General features: G+C 39.0%; 1 protein-coding gene across 4 annotated transcripts in view; it reads right to left on the bottom strand.

Moving 5' to 3' along the window:
• Positions 1 to 25,575, bottom strand: part of CCDC141 (coiled-coil domain containing 141) — a 227,941-nt gene that overhangs the window by 119,240 nt on the left and 83,126 nt on the right. For all 4 annotated transcript variants that reach the window (XR_011461869.1, XM_070359081.1, XM_070359090.1 and 1 more), the window contains 2 exons: positions 23,458 to 23,711; positions 4,465 to 4,581 (listed from right to left, as the gene is read on the bottom strand). Coding sequence is in view for 3 of the 4 variants with exons in the window: in XM_070359081.1 (XP_070215182.1) it covers positions 4,465 to 4,581; positions 23,458 to 23,711 (371 nt within the window). In the remaining variant the exon portion in view is untranslated. The remainder of the gene's footprint in view (positions 1 to 4,464; positions 4,582 to 23,457; positions 23,712 to 25,575) is intronic.

Genomic DNA, 25,575 nt, shown 5'->3' on the forward strand with positions numbered 1-25,575 from the left:
AAATCTAAGCGTATTTAAGGTGCTTAACCAAAGGGTGGTTTATAATCATCCATACCTGCTATTTCTTAACCTGTTCCATACGTAAAAGGAAAATATTTTTCATGTTTAAAGAAAGTATAATTTAATACTCATAGTTAAAATTACTCACAGTTAAAAGTTGTATTAAAATTTTTTTAGTTCATTTCTTTCCATACAGTATAAATAAAGTTTATTAAAAGATTTGAAGTTGTTATATTTTGTATTTGAATGCATTCCAGTAAGCAATGAGAGAGGGATTTTGAATGTTTATTTAAAAGGAAAATACTGAGTAGACTAACAAGCAATACAGAACAACTCACTGCTGTCCGACTTAGCTGTCAGAACAGAAAAACCTACCTTCCTCTGTGTTACCAGATTATCTATATGTGGTTCATTAATGAATCCACAGCTTGAGGCCTTATGTCTATGTTAAATCTCCTTTGAAAGAAACACTCCCCCTTCTTATCCTTATACCCCCACTCAAAAAAAAGAAAATCCAAGTGTAATATTCCACTTAACTGTGTAAGGACATAAAAAATTGGATTCTTCCTCCAACAATGAGGAATGTCATTGTTAAAAACCACAGATATAAATTTTTTGGATGTTTACACCATGGATGGGAGAGGAAACATTTCTGGAAGCACAACTAAAATGGGGGCACCTTCACAAATATCTTCTAATTGAATTATTCATGGCTCTTCCTTTCAGGTGGGGAAGGTGAGGCTGAGAGAGGTCAAGTATACCCAAGACAGCATAGTGAGTGACAGCAGGAATTCAGACTTGTTTTTTCCTATGTAAATGCAACCCAATATAGTAAACTAATCTTTATTTTTAGAAAACACGCTAGCACAGGTAGGAAGAGTTAGTAAAGATGGCTAAGGAAAATGTTTGACCAGCAAAGGTCTCTGCTGCTGCTGCTGCTAAGTCGCTTCAGTCGTGTCCGACTCTGTGCGACCCCAGAGACGGCAGCCCACCAGGCTCCCCCATCCCTGGGATTCTCCAGGCAAGAGTACTGGAGTGGGGTGCCATTGCCTTCTCCAAGCAAAGGTCTCTAGGTCCTTTCAAAAATCTGAACGTTGTAAACAGGACCAGCATCATGGGTAAGTGTCCTGTGCCACACAGCAACATTTGTTTATAAGGCCCCATGCTTGGTTTAATACTCTGCTGCTACTGTATTGAAATCTCAGTAACTTTTTGAGAAAAGCTTCCATATTTCCATTTTAAACTGGACCCTACAAATTATGTAGCTTTTCCTTCCTGCAAAGGCTGACAAAGCAGAGGTAAAGTTTATAGAGAAGAACCTTCCTTGAGGGGTTAGTTCTCAGTGTCAGGGCCACATGGCTTTCTGGAGTAGAGTAAGGTCAGATACCTTAGCCAGGAGATATGCTAGGGGACAACTTTCTCGGTGTGATGCTTTCTCTCCCCACCTGCCTGGTCATTGTTTGTCAAAGTACCTTTTCAGGAAAGAAAATCAGAGCCCCAACCCAGTACCAACCAGAGAAGATCAACAGGAAAGGACTGGACTCTGACAGGTGGACAGCTAATATATAAAAGAGAAGCAACCTGACTCTTTCTTGGTGTGCCCTCTTCAACTCTCCATCAGGTAAGCTGGGAAGAATATGGGAAATGGGTCTTTGGAACAAAGCAGGGTTCAGCGTCCAATCAGTGGGAGGTCCTCCTAGGCGTCCCCTCCTTTGTGTGTGTCTGGGGTAAAGGAGCAAACCAGAAACGGTAGAGCCCTAACACTAACAACAAGCTCTCAGAGGCATCTCCTTGTACCCTGAAGCCAATTCACCCAGAAAAGGACAAGCTGGAGCACTGGCCTTCACACCTCCCACGCCTTACCAGGTGAAGCTGCTGATATCCCAAGGGAATATTAACCCACAGGAGAAAATAACACCTGATGTACAAACTACACACGGAAATACCTACGTATGAGAACCAAGAAGTAATGCACCAGACAGACCAAAAATTTAATATATGAACAAAGCACATGTTAGGATATAAAGAAGGATATTAGATAGATGAAGCAGGAAAAAGAAAAATTATGACACAGAATCTGTGTGAGGGATTGGTCATGAAAAACCTAACAGCTGAAGTGAAGAAGTCAGCAGAAGAGCTGACCAGCGAGGAGTTCAGTAGAAGAGTCAGTGGACTAGAAGGTCAAGCATTGTAAGGAATAAAGAAATGGAAGGCAACCAACATCATGAAGGGTAGAATTAAGACACCAGTATCTATGTTCCAGGACTTTCGAAAGTTACGCTGCATCTAGCAATCACCCTAGTGAAGATCACAAAGAATTATGTAAGTGAGACGCAACCAGTGTTGTGGAAAGAAACACAAGAAATCTATGCCTTAATACAATTCATGGAGATTGAAAACATGTAACTCTGTATATATTTTAAGAATGGGAATATGTCTAAAGACATAGACTGTTAGAGTAGATGCCTATGAGAATGGGGATGTGAGGAAGATAAAGATTAAGGGAAAATAATAAAATAAACCAAGAAGCCAACCCTGAGATCTAGGATGAATCAGAGTTTGTGTAACTCTATGCTGAGGACCAAACACTTAAAAATAAATACATAAAGATAAGGATGGCTAGGTAGGTAAAAGGAGGCTAAGCCACTACTTAAAGTCACTAGCAAATCACAGAAATGCACTAAAAGGATGTTTCTTTCTTCTGGAAAGAGGGTTTAAAAAGCAGACATGAATCAGACACCCTTTTTAAATGCCAGACACTATCCTAGGTGCTGGGAATACCAAGATGACGAAGATGCTATCTCCACGTTTAAGAAATGTGGCCGTTTTTCCAGTCTAGTCCATCATTTCAACCATCTCTGAAAACGTGTTTTTCATGTTACTTTAAATTTAATAAGCATAATAGTTACTGTAATTTAAATCCTGTCTCTTTTATAAAACTAAAACTTAAAAGGGGTTTTAAGGTTATCTAGGACCACCTTCTGTGGCCTCAGAATACTCTTCTATTTTTCATCCAGCAAAGTTTACTTCTCTGTAAAGACCATGCCCTGTTAGCATGTCTTCTCTAGGGAATGGCCGTGGGTAAGGATGGCCTCTGAAACAGTTGCCCTGGGTCTACCGTCTCTGGACTGAACATTGCCCAGACCTTTAACTCTCATCACAGATAAATTGGTCTATCATTGTTTTCCCTTATTCTACCTAATTGAGGAATGATCACGCTCGCCTAACCAACCATCGTTACTCCATTCATCTGCTCAAATCCCTTCCTCTGAAAGGCCATCCTGGGTCACCCTGGGACAGTGTCATTCCCTCCTCTGCATCTACATTGACGGGGTCTTTTTCAACCCACTTGACACAGGGACCTCTGCTGTCTTGAATAACCAGTTATCTTGCCATTGGATTATCTAGTGTCACAAATGATGACCACTGTCATCAATTTTTATCAACAAGTTATGTGTGAGCTTTCATCTCTAAATAGATATTCAATGTTTAAAAGTCTTTAAAGATGCCATTGAGATCAGGGGTTCCAAAGGCCAGCCCATAGTTGAAGGAAAATCTTACAACATATGGAATACTCTGTAGGAAGTAATAAAACAGCAATTCTCAGAAAACATTTTTTTTTTTTTTAGAAAATAACTTTATTTGCAAGGATGCTTTAGAAAAAGAGGTTTCTCTGTCTCAGTTCAAAACCAGTTTGGCCCCAAAACTACTTACTGAGTATATGGAGTAATACTCAGCTTCTGTATGAGATCTATAACTGGCTCCTGAGTGGCTCAGGACCCTGAAAAGAAGTAGTCAACTTGTCTGAAACAAGGAGCTTATATTCTGAAAGTCCATTTGTAGTAGAGTGAAAACAATGAATACTTTAATCAGAATCGAGATTTAGAGAACTTTCTGTTATTAATATCTTGGGTAGTTGATAGTTGTAGGTACAGCTAAGTCATGAAGCTCTGGAATACAATGGGCCAACCCTACTAGGCAATGGTTGAACATAACAATGTCAAAGCAATACATTTTTACATGTTTGGGAGGATGGGTTTGGAAGGGTGGTGGGAGAGGAAGCAGCAGATTGTGCTTACCTAGAACAGGTTTTTTTAAAAAATCAAAATGGAGCACCAGAAAACTTAGAAAATCTTTACAGACTCTCACATGTACAAATAAGTCAATTTCCAAACAACAAGACTCAATGGCGAGAGGAACACTGATAGAGGTTGTTCTGCTCCTCCTGCTCTCAACACTTGATGGTTCCATTTTACACATCTAAGCACCTCCAAGTGGTTGCCTGACTGTTAGCAATTACTTTTTGCAAAACTAAGAACATGAAACAAGTTAAGGAAAAAACAAATGCAAACAGCAAGCAAACTATACAAAACCAGTTTTTACTACTCCACTATATTACTTATAGAAGTGTATTCAAGAGAAGTCCATGCAGTTTTCAGTTATTTTTTTTAATGAGTCCCTTACCTTTGCTTTTATTATCAGTTCCTCGTGCTTACGAATAAGCTCCTCATTGTCTGAAAGAGATGTACCTAGACCTTGTTCCTCTAAATCTCTTATAGTTTTCTGAAACCAACATGTGACCTGGGTAAGAAGCAACAAAGAGAGGTCAAATTCAGATATTAGAATAAATGAATCAAAATTCTCCATGTTTTTAAAACTTAAACTACTTCAACTTTTTTAATATAAACTCATGTGTTTCATTAATATGATCAGGTTTTTTCTTCATTTCAATCTTTTCATTTCATTTTTCTTCATTTCAGTCTCTACATGCTTAAGAGAAAAAACAAAATAATACCCCTAAATTATAAAAACAACATATTTCACTGGATCACATAGCTTGAAGAAAATAATTCAAATTCAAAATCTCCTAACAAACAAGAACCGAAAGAGATCCCACACAGTCTATAAACCACGCATTATTTTAGAATATAAATCTTCTTTTCTGTATAAGATGATCAATCTGAGTACAGTTACATTGTTAAGTGAAGATATGAAATAGCATTTGTAGAATTATATTTCTACTATTAGAAGACAATGTACAAATACTTAGTTTGCTACAACTCCTGAATATCTATATCCAAAAAAATGAATGGAGAAGCTACTAAAATTCCACAGACCTTATAAATAGCTAAGGACATAACTTATAATCATTTAGACTTGATTTACAATACGCACCTTACACAGCATTAAAACAACAAATAATAAAAGACATAAAACAAGCTGCATTTTTTTAAGAATGATCATATAAGTTGACATGAGACTGATTTAAAAAAAATTCCCTGATAGCTCAGTTGGTAAAGAATCCACCTGCAATGCAGGAGACCCAAGTTCGATTCCTGGGTCGGGAAGATGTGCTGGACAAGGGATAGGCAATATAAACCAGTCAATCCTAAAGGAAATCAGTCCTGAATATTCATTGGAAGGACTGATGCTGAGGCTGAAGCTTCAATACTTTGGCCACCTGGTGTGAAGAACTGATTCACTGTAAAAGACTCTGATGATGGGAAAGACTGAAGGCAAGAGAAGGGGATGACACAGGATGAGATGGTTGGATGGCATCACTGACTCTATAGACATGAGTTTGAGCAAGCTCTGGGAGTTGGTGAAGTACAGGGAAGCCTGGCGTGCTTAGTCGCAAAGAGTTGGACACGACTGAGTGACTGAACTGAACTGAGATCAATAACCTGTGGCCCCGGGATACAGATTCCTTGTCCCAATTAAAGGAGAGTTGGATTTTTACTCTCAAATCTTATACAGCATTATTCTTATCATCCCATCATAGCTACTTACTCCTAAGAACCCACAACGTGCTAGACAGTTTGCTAGTTGTTTTCTGGGCATCATCTCTTTCTCTCAACAGTTCTATAACAAGTATGATACTATATTGACCTTGCCGACATAAACAGAGGTTAAGCAACTTATCCAGGGCCAATAGTAAATGGCAGAGCTAGGATTTGTCCCCAAACCTTTATTATTCCAAAGTCCATGCTCTTTCCACTGTGCCCTGTTGTTATCTTCAGGTAACAGAAAGTCTTTGGTCATCAAGGGAAATTACTTCACATTTGCGAAATGAATCCCAGCAGCCCACTCAAAGTGGTGGGCATTGTCCAGAATATACTCTGTGTCTTTCTCCAGCCTACTTTATCTTGGCTGCAGCAGCCTCAGGATTTCTCTGTATTTTTATAACATGGAGGAATGTGGCCAGGGAGAAAGCTAGGTTAGTCCTGAAGTCCTGAAGGTCCATACAATAAACATATATCCGCCCCCCCACCCACATACACACACTACAGAGAAGTCAAGTTAGGGATTACTTAGGATAATACCCTCCATTACTGTTACAGGGCTGATAACATCACACAGCTAGATCTATACTTGGTATAGATCTAGACCAAGTATATAGACCAAGACTTAGCATTTTCCAGCATGGAATAAGCAGTCAAGTGGGCAGCAAGAAGGTTTCTCCAGCTTTCTGCTAATTGGAAACCTTTGTTAACCAGCATTTTAGGCTAGTGTCAGTGCAAAGAAAAGACTGATAGTGACCCTGAAGCAGTTTCCATGTGAAGTCGGCCTCATTCTCTTCAGAATATTTGGTACTCTGTGCATAATACAGCCATTAGCCAGTGCCCACATCTAAAGTACTGTGTTTATGTGTTTATAACTCTCTGAAGGTGGTTTGTCTTTCTGGCAGCCCAGAAATTAGACCTAAATGATATGTATTGCATGCATATTAGAACCCTTGGAGAGTATTTTATCAAGAGCTACCAAATTTGTACATTAATTTATTAAATTGCATTAAAAATCTCACAAAAGATGCTATAGGCCTGCATAAAAACAAACAAAAAAAAGGGATGATTTAAGGGTTTTACCAAAGAAAAATGGCTCGTGAATATAACTAACTTTCAGAAATCCTTTATTTTATTAAGTGCCAGGAGTGAGCTTCATCTATTTTTATCTAAAGTAGTAGGAACTCAGAAATCTCAAGAATGCTTTAATAGGGAAAGTTAATACAGAATCTGAGTGAAGAAAACATGGGGACAAACAGGTGCTCACTAATCTCTAAAAACAGGTGAGAAGTCTGATCCCTCAGATAATCCTGTTCGATTTTGTGAGTCAAAGATTTGTCATCTAACACATGTCAACAGTGATGAATGCCAGGAAGGAGTCAGTTATTTTGATTTTTTAAGGTATCTTCTGACATCATCCCCTAGATTTGGCAAATACTATTTTAACCTCCAAAGGATACTACTCCTTTGGGCATGCCCATACATATTTCCTATAAGAGAATGTAGTTCAAGACCTACAGTGGTATTCCATATATCCTGGTCATACACCTGCCTAATAAAGCATACCAAGTCTCTAGGGTTATACATTTTTACTACCCAAATGCACCCTGGGAAGAAACTTGAAAACAAAGTGGCATAACACTCAGAAGAAAATGGTTCATCATGGGGGTGTTAAATCTCATCATGAGGCAGTCACACACATGAGCAGCATCTTAGATCAGATTTACTTTATGTGCTGTGAGATGCACACAGAATAGACTGAGTCTTTCTGATGTAAAAGCAAGACACCCCAAATAACCGACAGCATGTCAACCATAATGTAAATCAGTCACTGTATCCTGTGCGTAGCGACTGCAGACAGCTGCATAGACACTCCAAGAACATTTTTTATAAGCATTAGATTATATCAGCAGTTATCCCAAAGCCTGAGTGATAAGGACACTAAATGATGCATCAGGACATTCTTTGAACATGGGCCCTGCAAAAGGATAAAAAACAGGAGTTGAGAGCTGGAAACATGTGGAAAGAAAGAAAGAACAAAAATTCAGAGTGTGCACCGGGCATTGGTTCTGGGTGATGATGGACTAAGGGGGAAAAATGAGAATATCATTCCTTTCTCTTCCCGGTTCTTACCTTTTAGATTGATCTAAGTGATGTGTTTGTGGTCATCTCACCTGTCTGACATGAGATTCTAAGTACTCAGTGCTCAGAGGATGTAGAACTAAGGTGGAGAAGGAGTGGGGTAGATTTTTTTGCAGAGGGGAGGTGGGGATTGGAAAGAAACACCTACCAGAGGGTGAAGGAAGACAGAGTGAAGAGGAAGGGACATCAACAAAGATGCACAGAAAGAGCAATCAGGGGTGTTCAGTAAAAACCAAGGGGTGCTTTGGAAGTTAAATAGAGATACCAGGAAAACTCAGTCAAATGGTACAGACCTGCATTGTCCTAAACAAGTAGCTACTAACCACACATGGCTATTGAGTACTTGGAATGTGACAAACTCAAATTGGGATATGCTCTAAGTATAAAATGCACAAATGATTTCATATAGTTAGTATAAAAAATAATGAAAATATATTGTTAAGAATGTTAATATTGATTCAATGCTGAACTACTATTTTAGATATGTTGGATTAAACAAAATGTGTTCTTGCTTTTCACTTTTTTATGTGTGTGTGTGTGTGCATGCTCAGTCACTTCAGTTGTGTCCAACTCTTTGTGACCCTATCAACTGTAGCCTGCCAGGCTCCTCTGTCCGTGGGATTCTCCAGGCAAGAATACTGGTGTGAGGTGCCACGCCCTCCTCCAGGGGATCTTCCTGACCCAGGGATCGAATCTATGTCTCCTGTGTCTCCTGCATCGCAGATGGATGCTTTATCATTGTGTCACCTGAGAAGCCCATTTTTACATGGCTTTTTAACTTTTTTCACTTTTCAATGTAGCTAAGAGAATGAAAAAATCACATTTATGGCTTATATTGTATTTCTTATTGGATGCTTCTATAATTTAAGGATATTCAGAATATCCTTAATCTGTTAAATGTAGATCTAAGGACTAAGTATTACAGACAATTTAAAATAGCAGAATCAAGAGAACAGTGGGATGAGATACTGGTTGGTAAACATGAATGGGTCACTGAGTAGGGATGAGGCAGTAAAACTAATGACTCTTTTGAAGAAGTTTATTGGCTAAGGAAAGGGGGGCTCAGACAACAGCTTTGAGGAAAGCAGAGGTAACATAACAGATGGGTTCTTCCCAATTTTTTTTTATTTGATTAGATGAGATGTAAGCATTTCAGTCTGGGGAACTGAAGATGCGTTAAGCAGAACTGAGGCAGGAATGTACCAGAAAGAGTGGGGAGTTTAGAAGAGAACACTACTGAACTTATCAGCTTTGGGCAAGGACAGGCTAGTTTTTGCAATATTGAATAACCCAGTCTCACCTTGACCCCTGCTGGGAGTTAAGAATGAGGAAAGAGAGTGAACAGGGCCTTCCTAGATCAGGGTCAGGTATTACTCCAGGCAGGTCTCAGATTTTCTCGAGCAATCTTTACACCTCCTACAAAGGAGACAGTTGCTTTTTCAATAGATAAATAGGATAAGCAAGTCATTCAAGGTCACGCAGGCAACGAGAGGAGAGTCCCACAGCGTGAGGCAGAAGGGCTGTGGTCAGAGAGTTCCCTTCACCACATCTGTCTGGAGAACCGAAGAAGTCCAGAGAAGAGGGAATGGTTCTTATTAGGCTATGTTTATGAATGTTCTTAAGAGAAAACCAAAACGCAACACTATAGTTACAGAGTTTAATTCTAATATGGAAGTAAGTCCTGTGAATAATCACGGGGCCTCAATGGAAACGCCGCATTAGAGAGAACGGACATGTGGGCCAGGCCTGCCAGAAGCACTGCCTCAGAGGAAGAGCCCGATGAGGATAAACTGAGAATCCCCATTCCCAACAGCACACCCCAAAGTCAGGACTGAAACAATGGGAACAAAAGCAATAGAAAAATGCTCTGTCAAGGACAAACGACTCAGGTGGCAAGAAGGTGAACTTTTGCTACACTCAAAGCTAGGCATCACATGACCATAAACTTTCCTGGTCTCTTTTTCTGCACTTGGTTCTACAATCCGAAGTCAGATCTTATTTTTTTGATCTCTGTTTAAAACTATGCTGGAGGAGCCAAGCTAGCAATAAGCAATTCAAACATCTTAACAGAAATGCTTAAGGGAAGATGAAAATCTCTACAAAGTCCTTTCATTCTCTTTTCCACATGCAGAACAGTTTTTGTCAAACAACAAGCTAATAGAAACAAAAAAACGGATAAAGGAGGGGAAAGGCATCAGTTATGTATCTTCTTCAACTCAAGATGTTCTGATAGTCTTTCAATTATCAAAATAAAAGGTGGTTTCAATTATAGTTGATGGCCACAGGTGACAGTTCTAATGTCTGGTTTGATCCTGAAGACATGCTAGTATTATAACAACCATTTTAGCTTCCACAAGCTTTTCCTTTTTTACAGTAGGGAAACCAGTTGCTATTATTTTGTATTAGGCAATCTCATCAAATGCGCTCTGTATATAGCTAGGCAATAACCAGACTTCAAATATCCATTAGCTCCATTAGGAGATAATACATATTAGAGGGGGGTTGCCTTGTGGCTTAAATGGTAAAGAATCCAGCTGCAATGCGAGAGACCTGGATTCGATCTCTAGGTCAGGAGGACCCCCTGAAAAAGGAAATGGCATGAAATTTTTGTCTTTGATGTTTGCATTTGAGGGCTCAGAAGCAGGGAAAGAAAGAATTTCCTGCCCAAAATGTGGCTTGAGATGTATTCTCGGACTGATCTAATTATTGGCTTGTTATTATTTGGACTTCATCTCAGATTCTAGGAGCACAAAGCTCACAATCTTCTTATGTGGAACTTGGAAGCCCTCCGTGAATTACTGAAGTCAACTGGAAGGCATTAGCATCTCCTCAACAAATTATCAAATCCCAGTATTCTCTATTGATGGGCAGTAGGAAAGCTAAAATACATTGCTTGTCTTGAGGCAAAATTTCTGTTACTTCAACAGCTTTGCAGATAATCTATCTCCCTGTCTGGAATCATAATTTTATGTATTTAATTATTCTGACTTGTGCTAACATATCTGTCTTCTGATTATTTTGACTTATGTTAATGTATCACTTCTCTTGTCACATCTATATTTCAAGAAAAATGACATTAAGGACTTCTTCTTTTCCCAAGATTGCCCTCAACTCTTGTTTGTGTTTAGGCAGTTTCTTAACTTCCAACTACTTAAACAGTGGAAACTATTTAATCCAACAAATAAAATCAATACAGTGGTAGTTTCTGGACCTAAATTCTATTTCTAGCATTAACTCTGAGCCATTAAGAAGAATCCTACCAGCAGCAGAAGAAAGTCTTTTTTTCAAGAAAGGAAACAGAGACCCAGCCCAGTGTCCGAGTAATGTGCATCTCTGCTTAAGATATCTAGGGTGTGATTTTCCCAGTACAATTTACTTTCCACCCTAAATGATCTGGAGGCATTTGCAGTATATGTGCATATGAGAAAGAGAAAGAGAGAGAGAGAGAAAGAGAGAGAAGGGAGAAAAACATACAGGTCTACTTGGGAGTGAGACCAAAGTTTGACATTTTCATTTTATCATCCCAGATCCTAGGTCATGCGCCTGATGGAGTTCACACTGAAGCTCTGGCCGAAACACTGGGTTGTCGGGAAAAAGTGAGAATCAGAAACTATCATACAAACAGATAAACAACTATTACATTTTAAAGTGTGTTTTATCCTTTTAATGTGTGCTGTTTAGTTTATTTGCTTATGAGTCACCCTATGAAAAGCACTACTATTAACCGGGCTTCTTTGTTCATCTCTGGGAACCATGTACATGAGGATGGAGGAGACTGAGTTCTACTCCCTGTATGGTATGGGGAGGCAGTGGTGTTGAGAAAAGGAAAGCCAACAGTTTCCAGCGCCAGAGGCAGGGGAAAAAAGGGCTCAGGGTGCTGGAAAGATACAGGCACACAGCTTAAGGAGCGGCCGCTAACCTGGATATACAATGGAAAGAGGCATGCAGTGGGAGCCGTGCGGAGCTTTTTCTAGGCAGCATACACAGGAAACAGCTATGTCGGCAGTCTTACCATGGGTGAGAAGGTAATTCAGTTGCAGTGCATGTCACCCAATCCTCTTACCAACCTTAAGTAATGGTGTCTAATTAAAATGCTGTGAAGCCATCAGTCCAACTGAACGGAATATTGAGGAGAAAAACTAAGTTTAATGAAAATGTAATCAATTACAACAGGTATAAATGAGCTAAAGAAATTGTGAAAGGGTGGAGAAAGGGAGAGGAAAATTGATTTTTAACCTAATTTTACAAACAAAGTTGAGCTTTCGAATAAAATAGTCTGGATACTAAGCCATGAAATGGCATTTATTCCCCCTCCACATAATTTTAGAAAGCTGAGATTATTGAATGATTTAGAAAACTGGTATGGGATCTAGCTAATTTGGTGATTATCCAGTAAAGCTCAGAAAGTAATCATCAAAAGATGTAGTGATATGCTGAACATGTGGACATTTATTGAGCACTGACATATATCAAGCGGTGCTCCAAGAATTTTTACATATATAATCTTGTTTATTTCTGTAACAAATTTATAAATAGATATTGTTATTATTCCCAATTTATAGAAAAGGAAACTGAGGCACAGAGATTGAGTAACTTGCCCAAAGTCATATCATAAGTAAATGTGAAATTTGGGATTGCTATCCACACCATCTGTACCAGAGCCCCTCTGTTACTACATTTGACAGGCAATGCCATTGAAAGTAATGGTGGGAACATGCATTTTAATAAGGAGGGGGTTCTATTGCTTTCAAAATCACATGCTTTTCCTACAAATACTAAGATATTTTGCATAACTTAGAGTGAATTCTAGAAATAGTTTATGTGCTAAAAAGGAAATTCTGTGATAAATTTTAATCTATGAGGATTTGGAAACTCACGGATATCTGTCACTGGACCAAACTATCAGATACCAGAATCCATTAATAAGTCAATTCAACCCTTATTTTGGTCTTATGTCACCCAATGACAAAACGCTATCTTCACAGTAGGGGAGTGGATAAATTAGGAGTTCAGGATTAACGTATACACACTACTGTATATGAAATAGGTAAACAAGGACCTACCTGTTTAGCACAGGGGAATACATTTAATATCTTTTAACAATCTATAATGGAAAGGGCTTCCCTTTCCATTATATGTACACACACATACATAAACACACATATATATAAAACTGAATCACTTGCTGTACACTTGAAACTAACACAACATTGTAAATTAACTATACTTCAATTTAAAAAATTAAGCTAAATTCAAAGATTTTTAAAAACTTATTTAGCACAGGGGAATACATTTAATATCTTTTAACAATCTATAATGGAAAGGGCTTCCCAGGTGGCACAGTGGTGAAGAATCTGACTGCCAATGAAGGAGATACAAGAGATGCAGATTTAATCCCTGGGTTGGGAAGATCCCATGGAGTAACCCATTAACTGGAAATGGCAACCCATTCCAGTATTCTTGCCTGGAAAATTCCATGGACAGAGAAGCCTGGAGGTCTACAGTCCATGGGGGGTCACAAAGAGTCAGACACAACTGAATGACTGAGCATACACACATGATGGAAAAGAATGAAAAAGAATGTATATAGATATACACACACATACATACACATATATATAAAACTGAATCACTTGCTGTACACTTGAAACTAACACAACATTGTAAATTAATTATACTTAATTTTAAAAATTAAGCTAAATTCAAAGATTTTTTTAAACCCTCACTGTGTTGTATCCACTAAGCTAGGCAATTTTTTGTTAGTTCATATTAATTTAAGCTGGTCAACCATTCAAGCTCTAAACCCTGGTTAGAAGGTAGTATCATTTAAAGGAGAATATGCATGTATGTGCACACATCTGTTGGAGAAGGAAATGGCAGCCCACTCTAGTGTTCTTGCCTGGAGAATCCTGTGGATGGAGGAGGCTGGAGGGCTGCTGTCCACAGGGTCACACAGAGTCGGACACGACTGAGGCGACTTAGCATGCATGCATGCATTAGAGAAGGAAATAGCAACCCACTCCAGTGATCTTGCCTGGAGAATCCCAGGGACGGGGGAGCCTGCTGGGCTGCCGTCTATGGGGTCATACAGAGTCGGACATGACTGAAGCGACTTAGCAGCAGCAGCAGCATACATCTGTGGACACACACATAGGGTTTTACAGTTGCCCAGCAGGTACAAGACATGTACCCTGATGCTGTGCTTACACTGTCATTGCAGATGTCATTTTAATTGCCTATTGACATGTGATTATGATATATGTGGTACTCAAATTTAAAAAACTTCCAAATATGAATTCTATTACCCACTTTTCTTCCCACAAAGATGGGTATCTTGTAAGCCATATGTGATCTGGGTAGTAAAAAGATTATCTGTCTTTACGTCTTATTTAATTCTCCTAGATGTCCTTGATAGTGTCTTGCACAAAAAGACCATGAATAACTTCGTTTTAATTTATTTGTTTGTCTCACTTATTCCTGATTGGAGCAATTGAGAAAAATTACATTCATAAATCTTATTGCCAAGATAATTAATTATGCACGAAATACTCCAAGCTGCTTCTGATTCTCATTAATGAAGCAGATTATCTGCAAAATAAGATGCTGCTGGAGTTGGGAAAAAAGGTCAGCTACTCATATTTAAATGTAAAACAAGTGCACATTCTTACATCCGAAAAACAAAGAGAGGACATGCTATGATTATGCTTTTCAGGCTATCACATCCCAATTAAGATAGAAAAGTATGTGGTCTTCATCTGCTTTTTTTCTGAAATTGATGTAAATTTTAAGTTGCCATCATTGTGGTCACCTAATTTCTTTTCCAAAGGAAATTAGCTGAACTATTACAGTTCAAAAGCATTAGGTTATAAGCACTTAGAAACAGAGGAGTATTAAATGCATCTTTTAAATGGCTCTTATGAGAGAAGATGCATTAGATATTCACACACTCACATGTTATTCATCAGTAATCTTTGCTTAATTCTCCATTTAATGTTCCTTCTTCTTACATGGTTAAAATGATTGACAAAGCTGATATTTTATTAATGGAAGGTTTGACAGTTCCTGTGTTCCCTAAAAAGAAGTACAGAACTGACAAAATTATCTTTACCCTCCAATGAAGCATGTGTCTCTGTGGTTCCAGTGTTCCAGGCTTTATGGGGTAGTTCATCCGGGAACATGACAATCACAGAACTCAAACTACTAACAGAGTCACATTCAATTTGGTGTCCCTGCTGCTAATCTTCCTCAGTGTATCTTCAACAAAACTTTAACATAGACCATTCAGGAAAAACTTGAAAACTTAGGTAAGATAATTATGCTTCTATCTACCTGGATTTAAAAATCTTTCCTGTTCACATAATTATCAATATAGTAAATCTCACTTATTATTTATAATAGTGAGAAACTGAAGAGACTCTACTTCCACATCAATAAGATATTAAATTGTGCTACATTCAGAGAGTGAAATACAACATGAAAATTATCTATGGTATTTTTGACACAAGACTATGTCTAGGACATGTTTAATTTGAGTATTAGGTAATAAGATAACAGATAATATGCATAGGTTATTAGTTTTTGTTTGCTTGTTTTGCTATTTCTTTAATAAATGTATGTGTGCCTGTGATATACTCATGCTTGGATAAAAGTCTAAAACACAGCAGAAGTCAAATGTTAATTTGCAATTATTTGTATGGATAGTAATCTAATCTGTAGTTTTAACTCATTAATAGATAAACATTAAATCAAAAGCAGAAAAATACAATTCTATTTTTTTGAATTGCTAATTGAGTTTCCATTAAACAAGTATGGCTAAGATCATAAAAGTGACTTATTTGATCATACCCTGTGAAAGCAAAATAAATAATGAATTTAGCCTTTAATGCAAGACCAATCTTTCTGAGAGCAAAGATGAGTAGGATTGGGGGAGCATGTAATGCATTGAGTCTTCACTGTTCTTTTCAGACGTGATGATAAAAAAAAGCTAATACTAATATTGCATTTTCCATGTACCAGGTACTGTTCTAGCACTTGACATACAATAGCTCGTTTTATTACCTCATATTTTACAGAAGGTTCATTTGATGGGTTGAGATGAGAAAAGACATTTGATGGGTTTCCCTGATGAGAAAACTCAGGGAGGTTAAATAATTGCACAGGTACTCAACTGGTAAATGGCAGAGTCAGGATTCGAATGCAGTCAACAAGCTCCAATACTTTGGCCACCTGATGCAAAGAACTGACTCACTGGAAAAGACCCTGAGGATGGGAAAGGTTGAAGGCCAGAGGAGAAGGGGATGACAGAGGATGAGATAGATGGTTGGAATCACCAACTCTATGGACATGGGTTTGAGTAAGCTCCAGGAGTTGGTGATGGGCAGGGAAGCCTGGGGGGCTGCAGTCCATGGGGTCACAAAGAGTCAGACACGACTGAGTGACTGAACTGAACTGAACAAGCTGGTCCCAGGATCTGTGATCATAAAAGCACAATGAAACAACAGTGACCATTATTAAACACATGAGCTGCTGCTACTGGTACTTGTGAAAGAAAACATAACGTGGGGTGTTTTAAGACAGAGAGTCTTAAATTTTATATGTAAGGAAAGGATTAATTTATTTATTGATACACTTTAAAAATTTATTTTTTGGTCTCATGATCTTTTTTTTTTTCTTTTGGACACACACGGCACATGGGATCTTAGCTCCCTGACCATGGATCAAACCCATAATCCTTGCAGTAGAAGCACAGAGTTTTAACCACTGGACTGCCAGGAAAGTCCCTCATGACCTTTTTATAAAAATTCTTATTGAAATATAGTTGATTTACAATGCTGTGTAAGTTTCAGATATATAGCAATATATATATATTTATATATACACACAGACATAATCAGTTATAAATATATATATGCATATATATTAGATTTTTTTCCTTTACAGGTTGTTACAATACAGTGAATATACTCCTTGTGCTATATAGTAGGTCCTTACTGGTTATCTCTTTTACATATAGCAGTGTGTATATTTTAATCCCAAACCCCTAATTTATCCCTCCCCCTATTTCCCTTTGGTAACCATAAGTTTGCTGTCTATAGGTTTATTTGTGTTTTGTAGACAGGCTCATTAATATCACTTTTTTAGATTATAAATATAGTGATATCGTATGATATTCATCCTTCTCTGTCTGACTTACCTCAGACATGTATGATAATCTTTAGGTCCATCCATGGTGCTGCAGATGGCGTTATTTCCTTCTTTCTATGGCTGAGTAATATTCTATTGTTTATACATACCACATCTTTATCCATCACCTTTTGAGGGACATTTAGGTTGCTTCCATGTCTTGGCTATTGTAAACAGTGCTGCTATGAAGACTATGATCAAAACCATCCCACAGAAAAAGAACTGCATGAAGGCAAAGTGGTTGTCTGAGGAGGCTTTACACACAGCTGAGGAAAGAAGAGAAGCAAAAAGCAAGGGAGAAAGGGAAGATATACAAACAGAGAAGAGCAAGGAGAGATAAAAAGGTGTTCTCAAATAAAGAATGCAAAGAAATAGAGGAAAAAAATAGAAAGGGAAACACTAGAAATCTTCAAGAAAATTGGAGAATCAAGGGAACACTTCATGGAAGGATGGGGAGGATAAAGGACAGAAACGGTAAGGATCTAACAGAAGCAGAAGAGATTAAAAAGAGGTGGCAAGAACACACAGAAGAACTATACAAAACAAGGTCTTAATGACCCAGATAGCCACGATGGTGTGGTCATTCACCTAGAGCCTGATATCCTGGAGTCAGAAGTCAAGTGGGCCTTAGGAAGCATTACTACAAATAATGCTAGTGGAGATAATGGAATTCCAGCTAAGCTATTTCAAGTCCTAAAAGATCATGAATTTAAAGTGCTGCACTCAATATGTCAGCGAATTTGGAAAATTCAGCAGTGGTCACAGGACTGGAAAAGGTCAATTTTCATCCATTCCTAAGAAGGGAAGTGCCAAAGAATGTACAGACTACCGTACAACTGTGCTCATCTCACATGCTAGTAAGGTTATGCTCAAAATCCTTCAAGCCAGGCTTCAGTAGTATGTGAACTGAGAATTTCCAGAAGTACAAGTGGGGTTTAGAAAAAGTAGAGGAACCAGAGATCAAATTGCCAACATTCTTTGGATCATAGGAAAAGCAAGGGGATTTCAGAAAAACATCTACTTCTGTTTCACTGGCTACACTAAAGCTTTTGACTGTGTGGATCACAACAAACTGTGGAATATTCTTAAAGACACGGGAATACCAGACTACCTTACCTGTCTCCCGAGAAACCTGTATGCAGGTCAAGATGCAACAGTTACAACTGAACATGGAACAACGGACTGGTTCAAAATTGGGAAAGGACTACAAGTCTGTAAAATGTCATCCTGCTTAGTTAACTTACATGCAGAATACATCATGTGAAATGCAGCCAGGATGCATCACCAGTTGGAATCAAGATTGCCAGGAGAAATATCAACAACCTCAAATAGGCAGATGATAACACTCTAATGGCAGAAAGTGAAGAGGACCTAAAGAGCCTCTTGATGAGGTGAAAGAGGAGAGTGAAAAAACTGGCTTAAAATTCTGCATGAAAAAAACTAAGATCATAGCAACAAGTCCTATTACTTCATGGCAAATAGATGGGGAAATAGTGGAAACAATAACAGATGTTATTTTCTTAGATTCTAAAATCATGGCAAATGGTGACTTTAGCCAGAAAATTAAAAGATGCTTGTTCCTTTGAAGTAAAGCTATGACAAACAGAGACAGTGTATTAAAAAGCAGAGACATCACTTTGCCCACAAAGGTCCATATAGTCAAAGCTATGATTTTTCCAGTAGTCATGTATGGATGTGAGAGTTGGACCATAAAGAAGGATGAGCACTGAAGAACGGATGCCTTCAAATTGTGGTGCTAGAGAAGATTCTTAAGAGTCCCTTGGACATCAAGGAAATCAAACCAGTCAGTTTGAAAGGAAAATCAACCCCGAATATTCATTGGAAGTACTGATGCTGAAGTTGAAGCTCCAATATTTAGGTCACCTGATGCAAATAACTGACTCTTCGGGAAAGACTGATGCTGGGAAGGACTGAAGGCAAAAGGAGAAGAGGGCAGCAGAGGATGAGATGGTTGGATAGCTTCAAGGACCCAATAGACATGAATCTGAGCAAACTCCAGGAGATAGTGAAGGACAGGGAAACCTGGCATGCGGCAGTCCATGGGGTCACAAAGACTTACTGGCAGAACAACAACAACACGAACACTGGGGTGCATGCATCTTTTCAAATCATAGTTTGTTCCAGATACATGCCCAGGAGTGGGGTTGCTGGATCACATGATAACCCTGCTTTTAGTTTTTTAAGGACCCTCCATATTGTTCCCCACGGTGGCTGAACCAATTTACACTCCCACCAACAGTGTAGGAGGGTTCCCTTTTCTCCATATCCTCTCCAGTATTTACTATTTTTAGACTCTTTGGTGACAATCACTGTGACTTGTTTGAGGTGATACCTCTCTGTTGTTTTGATCTGCATTTTCTAATAATTAGCAATGCTGAGCAAGAACCTTTTCATGTACCTGTTGGCCAGATGTATGCCTTCTGTGGAGAAATATCTATTTAGATCTTCAGCCTATTTTCTGATTGGGTTGTTTTCTTGTTTTGTTTTGTTTGATACTGAGCTGTATGAGTTATTTGTATATTTTGGAAATAGACCAGTTTTACTTAAAATTTATCCTTAAGATAATTACTAGATTGATTTTGGTTCTAGACTATTAAGAGTAGAGTCTAAATGAAAGCCTGGTACTTGTAACCACAAGCGTGAATTCTTAAAGCCTTACTATACCTATGGCGGCCTCTAAAAACTAAATAGTTTTAAGAGACTTAGACACATGTAACAACAGTAATGCCAAACTCAGGGGGATGAATAGAAATGAAAAGAGAAAAAATTCATAAGTTGTAAGGTATATCCAAGAACAGCGATGACAAGAAAACTAATATTTATTAAGCATCTTTTAAAATGGTAGGCATTGTGCTCCGTGCTTTACACATGTTCCTTGGTATTTACCCAAATGAATTAAAAACTTATGTCCATACAAAAACCTGCACATGGAATACTTATTACAGCTTTATTCATAACGGTCAAAGCTTAGAAGCAACCAAGTTATCCTTCAGTAGGTGGCTGACAATGGGATATTATTCAGCGCTAAAAAGAAATGAGTTGTCAAGTCATGAAAAAAATGGATAAATCTTAAATGCATATTAATAAGCAAAAAAAGACAATCTGAAATGGTTACATATTGTACAATTTCAGTAATATGACATTCTGGAAAAGGCAAAACTATGGAGACAGTATAAAGATCAGTTTTTGCCAAGGATTAGGCAGACTGGAATGAATAGGTGGAGCATAGATGATTCTTAGGGCAGCAGAATATTTTGTGTACTAAATGGCTGATATATGTCATTACATATTTTTCCAAACCTATAGAATGTACTGCACCAAGAGTCAACCCTAGTGAAAACTATGGACTTGGACTGATAATAATGTGTCAGTGTAGGTTCATCAATTACAACAAATATACCACTGTGTTGGGGGATGTTGATAGTGGGAGAGGTTGTGCGTGTGTGGGAACACAGGATATCATGTACTTTCTGTTCAATTTTGCTATGAACCTAAAACTTCTCTAATAAATAAATTCTATTTAAAAAAGCACTCCCTCAAAAAGAACACACACTTTCCCCAAAATACAAAGCAATGTAAGTTAGAGAACAACTCACCAAATCAAAAACCTTCTGTAATCTCTTACTTTAGTTATTATCAAGACATCTTTCTGCTTTCTGGGGTTGGCATGGTATCTAGATTTCCCTTAAGCACATGACTAGATTAGATAGTTCATTTTGAATTTTCATGTGGTTATTTATTTTTTACTGCAGAGGATAAGTGGATGATTATTGTCATAATCTCAAAGCAGAAAGGCAAAATTACTACCTTAAAAATAAATAAAACTTACAGTAGCTGCTTTTTCATTCTTGGGAAACTGTTCTGTGTTTTGAAAGCCTCTTTGCAGATAGAATGTCTCTGGATAAGAGAGGTTGTAGTTTAAAAGGGATAAACTACTCTACATGATAAAGTTAGAGGAGCTTTTAATGTATTCTTGGAAGCACTAGAGGTAAGGGTTAGGCATTATGAATTCAGTAGAAAGAAAATAAGTTTCTTTTTAAGTGAACAGCATCTCTGGGAACATGGCTTAAGGTCAGGATTAGGGGAGAAAGGGAAGGACAAAGAGAAGGAGAGGGGTAGAGTGTCATGGAATAGGGAGGTCAAGGAACTCTGGAAATGGTTGTCTGATAAACAACTTTATGTTTTTTCTTGTCCTGAGCATTAATTCTCCTTTGCTGTGCCAGAAAGTGAAAGTGAAAGTGTTAGTCCCTGAGTTGTGCTCAACGCTGTGTGACCCCATGGACTGTAGCCCACCAGGCTTCTCCACCCTTGGGATTTTCCAGGCAAGAATATTGGAGTAGGTTAACATTTCCTTCTCCAGAGGATCTTCCTGACCCAGGGATTGTTCCAGGGTCTCCTGTATTGTGGACAAACCCTTTACTGTCTGAGCCACCAGGAAATCCCTTGCTGTGCCAGAATTCTCAGTTAAAGACTACTGCATTAGATAAAAGAATTCTGAGTAATGAGCATGTAAAGGTGTGGTGGGGGAAGAACTAAACTGGGGAAGGGCTGTGGCTTAGCAGGCAAAGCATAGCAGAAGCAGGACAGCAAATGGTAGCCTAGGCAAAAGGGCTGAGGGTGGAGACGGGCTGAGACATATATAGTGACTTAGAGGAAGAGGCGACAAAATGCAAGATGACTATGTGTCTGGAGATGCCTGCATTTGGGTGTCTGTCCTATGATACCTCCGCAGAGAGGCCTTCTATGATCCCTTCTCTGATTAAAAGTAGATCAACAAAAGGCAAAATTCACTGCCCTAGTTAATCTTCTTTATAGCACTTGTCATTGTTCATTTGTTTATTATTGTACCCCTGGAAGGGGAAATCTCATGGACAGAGGTGCCTGGAGGGCTACAGTCCATGGGCTCACAAACAGTCAGACGTGACTTTGCAACTGAACAATAGCAACAAAAAGCACGAGAACCATGGTTCTCATCTGGGGGTAATTTTGCCCCCCAGGGGACATTTAGCAATGTCTGGAGACCTTTTTGGTTGTTACAATTAGAGTATATTCTACTGGCATCTGATAGGTAGAATGTTGCTCAACACACTGCAGTGCCCAGGACAGCCTCCCAAAGGAATTACCTAGCAGCAACTGTCAATAGGGCTGAGGTTATTGACAGTTAAGCATTAGAAAATGGATTAGAAGGAAAATTCCTAAGGAAATGCATTGAAGGAAAATTCCTAGAGGAAAAAGACTATCTTGTACGTTGTGTATCCCCAGTACTTATATTAGGATCTGGTATACGGTAGGTAGGCCTGGCAGACTACAGTCCATGGGGTCTCAAAGAGTCAGACATGACAGAGTGACTAAGCACAGCAGTACAGCAAACAGTGGGTACTCAATAAGTATTACTTGAAAGGTTAATTGTCATTTAAATCCTCATTTTTCCAGCTTTAAAGAAGAACCAGTTCTCCTGGACTCATATTTGTTACCAGCTCTACGTCAATCTCTCCAGTTTAGACCAGAGCAATAATATAAAGTGTATGAAGAGACCCCTTTCTTATGCATCTAGACCAGGATACCTCCTTCCACATCATTTCTCCCTAAAAATTCCTTCCACTTAATCTGTATGGGTTAAAGCATGGGACTGGGCCAGTTCGAAACATAGCATTAAATATCCTACCTATTTGAGCTGGGGTTTTGCAAAGAGTTCTATCCACTCTTACTCTCAAGTGATTGGGACACAAGGAACATACAGCAAGCACAGTGATGAACGACCAGCGCTGGGCCTATAGTCTGGGTAATGAGCTCTAACAAGCCTGCAACTCATCAACCTCCCACCCCGAATCCCTCTAACCACTGAGCATCCAACCATAGGCCAAGGTTATATTTCTTCACTGGTATCAGAATATTCCTCTAAGAACATTATCTCTATTTCAGGCTGATAGACTTTTACTGGCATTAGCAACAGTCTAGTACAATTCAGCACCATCACACATCTCCAACATTCAAGAAAACCACAACGAACATTTCCTAATTTCAAAAAAATGTATCTAAAAGTAGTGACCTGGATGGAAGCAAGAAAGAGACTCCAACAATAGGACCTAGTCACTTTCAAAACTGCTAGTGGATATCTTCCCATTTAAAAAAGTGAGGATTATAATGAGAAGAAATATAACCTTTGTTTTTATATTATGTGCTTGGGAAAACAACATGGTACTTTGGATCAAAGACCAGAGGATTTGACCATGACAACTGAAAAACTGTCCCAGGAAACAGATCATCCACATAACAAGCCGATTTCGTTAGCCAAGGTCGGGATAACATCAGTGCCCCTTCGGGTTACCTGACTTTCCTGCTGGTCCCACTGACACATCTGCAGAACCTGACTCAGTTCCTGCTGCTGTTGCTTCAGGTACTTGTCTAGTTGCCGCCTCCTGTCTTGGAGAAGTTCAAGAAGACTGTCGATCTTCAGGCAGCTGTTTTGAGCTCCCTGAATCATCTCAGCACTTACATTAGGTCCATCACTCTTGATTTTTTCTATGAAGTCAGTGAGTTCTTGACTTTTGTTTAAAAGGGCTAGAGATCGTTCTAAGAGTTCTAGAGAGAAAAACAACAACAAAAAACAGTGATATGAGCAAGCTTTTATATAGTAATAGTTGGACTTTGCATATCATTTAAAATATATGTAAACCTCTATTAAAAATAAGGAATTCAAATACGTAAACATAAAATGCCTCTGATTCAGCTGGTCAGATATCTCAGCCTAACAATTGCTATGATGCCAACTGCCAAGTGGTAGGAGGCTGCAGTTTTCAGCATTAGTATAAATCGGTACAGGGAGTGGAAAGACTCTGAGATTTGAGCACTGGTTCAGTTCGTTTTTAGTGGTACGATGCTGGTGAAGGCGCCTACTCTCCTTGGCACACTCTACATCCTGAGGTGATTGGACCAAGTCTGAGGTTTCAAGGCTCAGTGGATGTGCTGGCCAGGTGCCTGGATGCCAGAGACTATGGCAAAGTGGAAAATACATGCTTAGACTCACAGGATCACTGCCACTAGTGCCAGTCAACTGTGGACGTGAGAGAATACGGGTTCAGTGTTGATAGGGTTTCCAAATTTATAGAGTTATAAACATGGATTTTTATGTAAAAGTTCCTGATTTTTAAATGTTTTGTAATTTCTATTTTAAAACTAAAAAGAATATTGAGGAATAAACAAAGCATGGCTCTCTGGCAACTGGGCCACCAACTTGTGCTCTCTGGAGTAAATAGCATTTTAGGTTTGGGCAACATCTTGTCGAAATGCGAGCTTAAGCCTGAAAATTAAAGGGCCACCAAGGGAGAGAGTGTAGAAGACAGAACTGAGAGTAGCACTGCAAGAGCAGCCTCACTTGGGGATCAACTGGAAGAGCAACTGGGAAACTATCCACTTTCCACAGTCAGAAACCCAGCAGACAATCATGACATATCCCTCACCCTAATTCCATCTCTACTGAGACCTGTCGATTTCACCTTCTATCTCCTGCATCTGTCTGGTTTTCTCTATCCCCAGTACAAAAAGCATCATCTGTCCCCTGAACTTGTGTGTACATGTGCTCAGTAGAGTCCGACTCTCTGTGACCCCATCTACTGTAGCCTGCCAGGCTCCTCTGTCCATGGGATTCTCCAGGCAAGAATACTGGAGTGGGTTGCCATTTCCTCCTCCAGGGGATCTTCCTGACCCAGGGAGGAAGATCCTGTGTCTCCTGCCTTGGCAGGCAGATTCTTTAACACTGTGCCACCTGGGAAGCTCATGTCCACAACAGAAAGTATCATCTGTTGCCTGAATTTGTGTAGTCATCTCTTAATTGCATCTCCCCTCCAATCCAGATATTATCCAGAAAGACTGCTTCCAAACACAGTCTCTCTCTCTCTCTTTTCTCGCACACGTGCACACGCACACACCCTCCCAATTGCTTCCCATTGTCTTTGAATTAAGGACAGACTCCTTAACATATTTCAGTTCTGGCACGGTCTGGTCCCTATCTTCCTTTCAGATGGTCTCAATCTCTTTACCTCCATCCATATCTTCTTTACTCCACACACAGTTAACTCCCTGTTGCCCCAGAAGTTTTCACTACATTCTTGTCCAGGGACACCATTCTCCTCATCCCTTACTTCTCTACGTTTACTCTACACATACTTCAAGTTTAGTCAATGCTCAATTTCTCAAAGGAGAAATCAGACTGGAACAAATCTTCCTATTCAGTGTTCCCAAACACAATGTTCCTCTCATTCACAGCTCTTTTCACAGCTATAGTTCTATATTTATATGTCAGGTTAGTTGACTAATGTCTGTTTTTGTCACGAGGCTCCAATGCAACATGAGGACATAGGACAATATCACGACTGTATCCTTAGCACTAGTGTGGTGACTGGCACAGGGAGATATTCAATAATTTTTGTAGAAAGCTTGCCTGAAA

This window comes from Bos mutus, chromosome 2 (genome assembly GCF_027580195.1).
Source record: "Bos mutus isolate GX-2022 chromosome 2, NWIPB_WYAK_1.1, whole genome shotgun sequence".
Classification (NCBI taxonomy): domain Eukaryota; kingdom Metazoa; phylum Chordata; class Mammalia; order Artiodactyla; family Bovidae; genus Bos; species Bos mutus.